This window comes from Vespula pensylvanica, chromosome 10, assembly GCF_014466175.1.
Source record: "Vespula pensylvanica isolate Volc-1 chromosome 10, ASM1446617v1, whole genome shotgun sequence".
NCBI lineage: Eukaryota > Metazoa > Arthropoda > Insecta > Hymenoptera > Vespidae > Vespula > Vespula pensylvanica.
In genome coordinates this window covers 2,705,452-2,712,412 of record NC_057694.1, presented here as the reverse complement: position 1 = coordinate 2,712,412, position 6,961 = coordinate 2,705,452, and the positions used below count along the sequence as shown (strand labels likewise).

Sequence of the window (6,961 nt, the reverse complement as noted above, 5' to 3'; positions counted from 1 at the left end):
TTCCATTCATAATTTGCATAGTACAGCTGTTCGTAGTAATAGTAGTAGTAGTAGTAGGGCCGCGTAAATTCTCGGAATTTATATAGGTCAGTGTGTCACCGGCAGTTATGAATGAAATTATATGGGTCATTGTATTCACGTTATATCTTTCCTTTACGTGGGAATATCTCCGAAACTAAAAGTCGTAGAGACTTGATTCAAATACCGTTCGAAAGGGAAGAATTTTTTCTATTTTTTAACGTATTGTTAATAATTTATTATCAATTTGTTATAAACAATTTTTATAATCAAATTTTTACAAAATGAATTCATTTTTTTCGATAAAAAAGAAATTAAATGTCGTTTGATTTATAAATTTACAATAAATTAATAAACAATTAATAAACAAATTATTTTTTTATATGAAGATATAATTTTTTTTATATTATCAATAGTCACATTTTCTATTTATATAGAAACGTTTCTGAAACACAAAGTCATAGAGTTTTGAATTAAACATCGTTTTAAAAAGTGGAATTTTCTGTATTTTTTCCAACCTATTGTTAATAATTAATTACCAATTTTTTATAAACAATTTTTATGAAAATTAAGTTCATCATATTTATTTATTTTTTTATGTCTAATTTCCATTCTTAAATTAAAATATATTAAAGTTAAAAAACATCTGTGAATTTTTCGAATGATCTTGTTATTTCGGAATAGAAAAATTTTAAATGACCGAATAAAAGAGTAAATGATTTTTAATTAACAAGAACACATATATTTATAACATGAACAAAGAAGAAGATGATCATTTTATAAATGACGGCATTTTTTGTTCCTTTCATAATAATTACATCATAATATCATTATTACGTGATATTAGCTATGTATACGAATACAAGGATTGCAATTTTCTAGTTACATCATATCTTTTTTTACTTCCTTTTTCATCTGCAACGTAGTCTCGGATATAATGATCCTTTACGTTTTACTTCTCGAAGAAACATTTCCGGGATGATTTGATGGTTAAATAAAGTGACATACGAGATCTATGTTCAGTCGAGAAAGAAACTTCAATGTGATATCATTCTTTCTTTCTCTCTCTCTCTCTCTCCCTCTCTTTTCATTTTTCGATTTAACGAAATTAGTTATTGAAAATATAAGCAATAATGGAACGCTGGGCTGGTAAAATAGCTGTAGTTACTGGTGCTTCCAGTGGAATGGGATTAGCAATAGCGAAAGCTCTTGTACAAAATGAAGTAATCGTGATCGGATTTGCTAGAAGAAAAAGTAAAATGCAGGTAAACTTGATCAAAAATTATTGAATAGTCCTCGTAAAATGTTATAAACAATTTTCGTCAAAATCCTTAGGAACTATCTATTCAAAACTTTGTTTGCTTTTTTTCTGATTGCATCAAATCTGTTGGAAATTATTAAAGTAGAAAGCGTATAAATATTGTACTATTAAAAGATGGTGTCGATACGATTTTTTTGAAACAATTGATTTTAACATTGATGAAACAAAAAGTTTCTATGAAAACTGTTAAATTTTCAAAAAAAAAAAAAATAATAACAAATTTTTAATTAGAGCGAGATGCAAAATGTTAAAGGAAAAAGTAAAGGAAAGTTCTATGCGTGCGAGTGTGACATCACCAAGACCGAAAGTATCGAACAAGCTTTCCAATGGGTCAAGAATAATTTTGGAACAGTTCATATTCTGGTGAACAATGCTGGGATCTCCTCAGATGCCAAATTTATGGGTATGGATATAATAACACAGATTAGTAATTAGTTGGATAAATTGACGAAACTTTTTTATAGATTCATCTAGACCTGATTGGCAAAGATTATTCGATATTAATGTATTAGGATATATCGATTGTAGTAAACGTGCTGCTAAAATGATGTTAGAATCTAACGTGGAATGTTACATTGTTAATATGAACAGGTTTGATAATGAATTTTATTAACTTTTTTTTGTTCTTTGTATCATTGTTATTATGTATCGTGTATACACAAAAATAAGTACTAACGAGTATCATTCGTAAATTTTTATATATATATGTATTTATATTATATACTTTTTTTATCACAGTATCTTAGGACACAATGTTGATCTGCCGGGTTTTACTCTTAACTTTTATCCATCGTCCAAATTTGCTTCCGTTGCTGCTACTGAAATCATACAAAAGGAATTATATGGTAGTAAAATTCGACTGACGGTAAATATAATAACTATATATATATATATATATTTAATAATGAATTAATCCTTCATAATCGGATTTTGTATTATATTCAAAAAAAAAAAATATATAATGTGACGTTATCATTTAATGCATATCATTTATCAATTTGTGCATATTATATTACGTATACTATATTAAAATACTAATAAATATATTATTATTATATTAATATAATATATGTTAGTATTAGTATACTATATTGTATTAGTGAATATAATTAATAGTTAACAAATATTAATCCTTTTTAAAAAAAATGATATAAGGTTTAAGAAATGCAGATAATTGTAAAGTTTCATATAATTATAGAGGTTTAAAAATCTTAAAAAAAAAAATAATGAAATATGAAATTATTGTTTATCCAAAATCATTCTTAATACTACAGAGTATCAGTCCAGGATTAGTATCTACGAACATAATGCAAGCCAATAACTTTGAGTTAAATGAGTCGTACAAGTCTTTTCCCACATTGGAACCTAATGATGTCGCAAATGCCATTATTTATGTAATTGGAACTCCGCAACGTGTCCACATTACTGAATTGATTATTAGACCTTTTGGAGAAGTTAAGTATGCGAAGTAAACATTTGATTATATATTATATTTAATAAGTATTATATTGTTATTATCTTTGTCAAAATACAATAAAATATGATTTTTTTAATAGTGTAGAAATTGACGAAAAATTATATCATTGGAAAAGATAAAGACCGTATTTTTTACTTAATTGTAAATATTAATAATAAGTAATTATATATAAATTATCCATATACATATCCATATATAAACTTTTCAAATGAACCTAGTAAGTACTATGAAAAATATTCTAGATAGAGGAATAGAAGAATAAATGATTTCTAATCGATTCCAGTACATACACATATAACAGTAGTACGCATTAGAAAAAAGAGAATAGAAAAAGGAGAATAGAATAACAAATGATTTCTAATCGATACGAATCTAACGTTATTATGCATTACAGAAAAAAAAGATTTTTCTAAACTACTTTAATAAAATAATAAATTATTTTTAATCGATTTGAATGCATATACCGTGCCTATATATTTAAAGCAAAAAGATTAGTGTACAAGTAATTTTTTCCTACTTCATAATTATTGCATTATAATATCATGATTAAAGTGATATTAGCTGTGTATACATCTATGAACATAAAAATTCCAGTTTTATAGTTACATAATACCGTTTCTTGTTTCCTGTTTTATCTGCAGTGTAACCTTGAATAACAATTCTTCGCTTCCCACTCTTCGAACAACCAATTAAAGTGCGAACGTATGATTAAATAAAGTGACATACAAAATCTGTTATCAGTCGAGGAAGAAACTTCAACGTGATATTTCTCTCTTTCTCTCTCTCCTCTCGCTTACTCTTCTTATCTCTGTTAAGCGTGATTAATTATTGCGAACATAAAGAAAAATGGAACGCTGGGCTGGTAAAGTAGCTATAGTTACTGGTGCATCTAGTGGAATTGGATTAGCAATAGTAAAAGCTTTTGTACAAAATGAAATAGTAGTGGTTGGATTTGCGAGAAGGAAAAATAAAATGCAGGTAAACTTGATCAAAATTTATCGAATAATCCTCGTAAAATCGATTTTAACATTGATGTAACTAAAGGTTCCGATAATAACCTTGTGTAATACTTTATACGCATCATTATATTTTTATTATTAAGATAAACATTAAGAATATTTTTTGATTAGAACGAGATGCAGAATGTTAAGGCAAAAGGTAAAGGAAAGTTCTATGCATGCGAGTGTGATGTCACCAAGCCCGAAAGTATCGAACAAGCCTTCCAATGGGTTAAAAATACTTTTGGAATAGTTCATATCCTTGTGAATAATGCTGGGGTCTCGACAAATGCCAAATTTATGGGTATGAATATAATAACATGGATTAGTAATTAATTGGATAAAATTGACGAAACTTTTCTATAGATTCATCTAGATCTGATTGGAAAAGATTATTTGATGTGAATGTATTAGGATATATCGATTGTACTAAACGTGCCGCTAGAATAATGTTAGATTCTGATGTGGAAGGTTACATTATTAACATGAACAGGTTTGTTAATAAATTTCACGAAGTATTTCTCTTCTTCGTATCTTTATTATAATCGATTATTTTTAGATCAAAATAATTAATAGCGAATATTATTCTTAAATTTTTATATATATACACATTTATAGTATATAATTTTTTTATCATAGTATCGCAGGACACTATCTAGATACTTTCCCAGATTGTAGTCTTAACTTTTACCCAGCATCCAAATTTGCTTCCGTTGCTGCTACTGAGATCACACAAAAGGAATTACATGGTAGTAAAATTCGTGTAACGGTAAATACAATGTCAATATTATATATTTGATACATTAATTCTCTATAATCAAGTTTTTTTTTCTACGTTTAAAAAACAATTATTGAGTTTGAACAAATTATAGAGTATATATATTATATAAATATATATAATTATTATACTATATTATATTACTAAGTATATTTATATATAATATATTATAATATAATATAGTGTATATATGTTTACTAATCATACATATAATATATTAAAGTATTAATAATTTTTATTGATAATTAGCAAACATTAATTTTTGCTATAAAGTAATGAAATAATATTTGATACTTAATAATTGTAGAAAATATACATAACTTCGAACTTACATAGAATTATAGAGGATTAAAAATCTTTAGAAAAAATAGTGAAATTATTGTTTATTCAAAATTGTTCTTAATACTACAGAGTATCAGTCCAGGATTAGTATCTACAGAAATCTTTGATGCCAATAACTTTAATGTAAAATCTCTCATGGATTTACCAGCATTGGAAGCTGAAGACATCGCAAATGCTGTTATTTATGTAATTGGAACTCCGCAACGCGTTCATATTACTGAATTGATTATTAGACCTCTTGGAGAAGTTCAATATTAGTGCTAAACATGAACAAGTATAATATTTTTAATAAGTATTATATTATTATTATTTTCGTAAGAATACAATAATAGTATATTTTTAGTAATGTAAAAATTGATTAAAAATTGTGTTAAAAATTAAGTTTTTCGACTATTAACTACATTGTATAGCAATATTGGTACTACTATTTATTTTCAAAGAAATGTTCGTAAGGTAGAGAGCATTATTCCAGTTGTAGAGAATTTACGAGCAATTGTGTACTAAAATTATTAATTTTTATTTAGGATATCGTCAATTGTGTGTCGTATAAATACACATATGACATTGTATGTCGAATAAATAACATAAAACATGATTATTAATCAGAAAATTTCTTTTATTGTACTGACAACGAATTACAAAACAGTCGTTACAACACGTTGCAATACCAGAAGAAAGAAATGAGGATATTAGAAAAAGTACACAGACAGTAGAGAAATAATTTGACGTTACTTCGGATAGTTTTTATATATTATTTAAGCATGTTGTGTAATAACGTAACAATATAGAGTTTTCATCTAAACTATAAAAAGTTGGAGATGGGTTAATATCTTCTTAGGTTTATCTTGTATATCTGATATAAGTTAATCTTTGAGTATCGTGATTCTCATTAATTAAAAATATTTTTCATGTGTGAGTTTTATTTTCTGTAAGATTAGATAAATGATATATTTTGTGTTAGATAAATAAAAACCTAAACAGAACAAAATTACACTTGTCTATTTACAAAAGATAAAAAAGGAACATACTTTCTAAATATATCAAGATGTGAATGTTTTATAAGAAATGAGAAGGAAAGGATAAATTAGGAAGAGAAGACTCCGATCATCATCAAGATTAATCTTGATTAAAGTTCTTAAATATCTTAAAAAAAGTTCTTTCCACGTCTGTTTCTATCCGTATTAATCTTAGCCTGTCGTGCAGCCTCGGTTGCCATGTCGGCTGCTCGCTTCGTCTCCGCCAGTTCGGCTTTTGCCGTTTGCAATCGCTTCACTAGTTCTTCCACCCTTTCTTTGGATGCCTCCAGTAGATCTTCTTTTTCCTCAAGCTCCCTTTTTGCACCTTCAGCGGTTGTTCGTGCATTTCCCATATTCACATTCGCTATTTGTATCGCTTGTGCTATCGTCTTGATCTGCAAAATTTGTATTTTGTATTTTGTATTTTGATTACTTTTCCTTTTAGAAAATCAATCACTTTTGCCCTCAAAAAAAAAAAAACATTTAGGAAAATCTCTGAATAAAATAATAATAGTTATATAATTATATATAATTTGTCCATATACTAATAGTAATATTGTAAGATAAAAGAAATTAACGATAATAACATATGTATATCTTTTTACAGGAAAATAATTGTAGTTACATAATTATTATATATATAAACATTGTATATTTGGTTGAACATAATTTATATATAATTATTGTCATATAAGTATATGGTATATAACTGTTATATGGTTATAATTATAAACAAGGAGAGGTAAAAACTTTGATCATTATGAATAAGTAGTAATTTTTTGATGTGCGTATATGCCATACAAAGATCAATTAAGTTTTCTAAAAAGAAATGATATATTTTTATTTTTAATAAATAATTAATTAAATTTAAATAATTAAAATAAAATTTACATAATTATTAAAAAATTTGAATGATTTCATTACTTAGTCTTTATTGCGAAAGAAAAGAAAACATTTAATTTTAATAATTATTAACAAAATCGATTTTATTATACCGATATTATTGCAATA

General features: G+C 26.0%; 2 protein-coding genes across 4 annotated transcripts in view; one reads left to right on the top strand and one right to left on the bottom strand.

Annotated features, from left to right (window-relative positions):
* The first annotated feature begins 1,005 nt into the window (after nucleotides 1–1,005).
* LOC122632335 (farnesol dehydrogenase-like) lies at nucleotides 1,006–5,536 on the top strand. 3 transcript variants are annotated; one of them, XM_043819024.1, is made up of 5 exons: nucleotides 1,006–1,283; nucleotides 3,947–4,118; nucleotides 4,181–4,307; nucleotides 4,454–4,583; nucleotides 5,004–5,536. In XM_043819024.1, exons 1-5 carry the CDS (start codon nucleotides 1,152–1,154, stop codon nucleotides 5,190–5,192), a joined length of 750 nt encoding a protein of 249 aa, XP_043674959.1. In that variant the 5' UTR covers nucleotides 1,006–1,151; the 3' UTR covers nucleotides 5,193–5,536. The 3 variants fall into 3 exon arrangements, with proteins under 3 accessions (XP_043674959.1, XP_043674957.1, XP_043674958.1); XM_043819022.1 differs by lacking the exons at nucleotides 3,947–4,118; nucleotides 4,181–4,307; nucleotides 4,454–4,583; nucleotides 5,004–5,536 and adding exons at nucleotides 1,571–1,742; nucleotides 1,804–1,930; nucleotides 2,078–2,204; nucleotides 2,614–2,905 and having other exon boundaries at nucleotides 1,024–1,283; XM_043819023.1 differs by lacking the exon at nucleotides 1,006–1,283 and adding an exon at nucleotides 3,542–3,794.
* Nucleotides 5,537–6,078: 542 nt separating this feature from the next.
* The window catches only part of LOC122632345 (myosin heavy chain, embryonic smooth muscle isoform-like), a 7,722-nt gene continuing 6,839 nt past the window's right edge, over nucleotides 6,079–6,961 (bottom strand). The window contains exon 7 of the mRNA XM_043819036.1: nucleotides 6,079–6,345. Coding sequence (XP_043674971.1) covers nucleotides 6,079–6,345 — 267 coding nt within the window. The remainder of the gene's footprint in view (nucleotides 6,346–6,961) is intronic.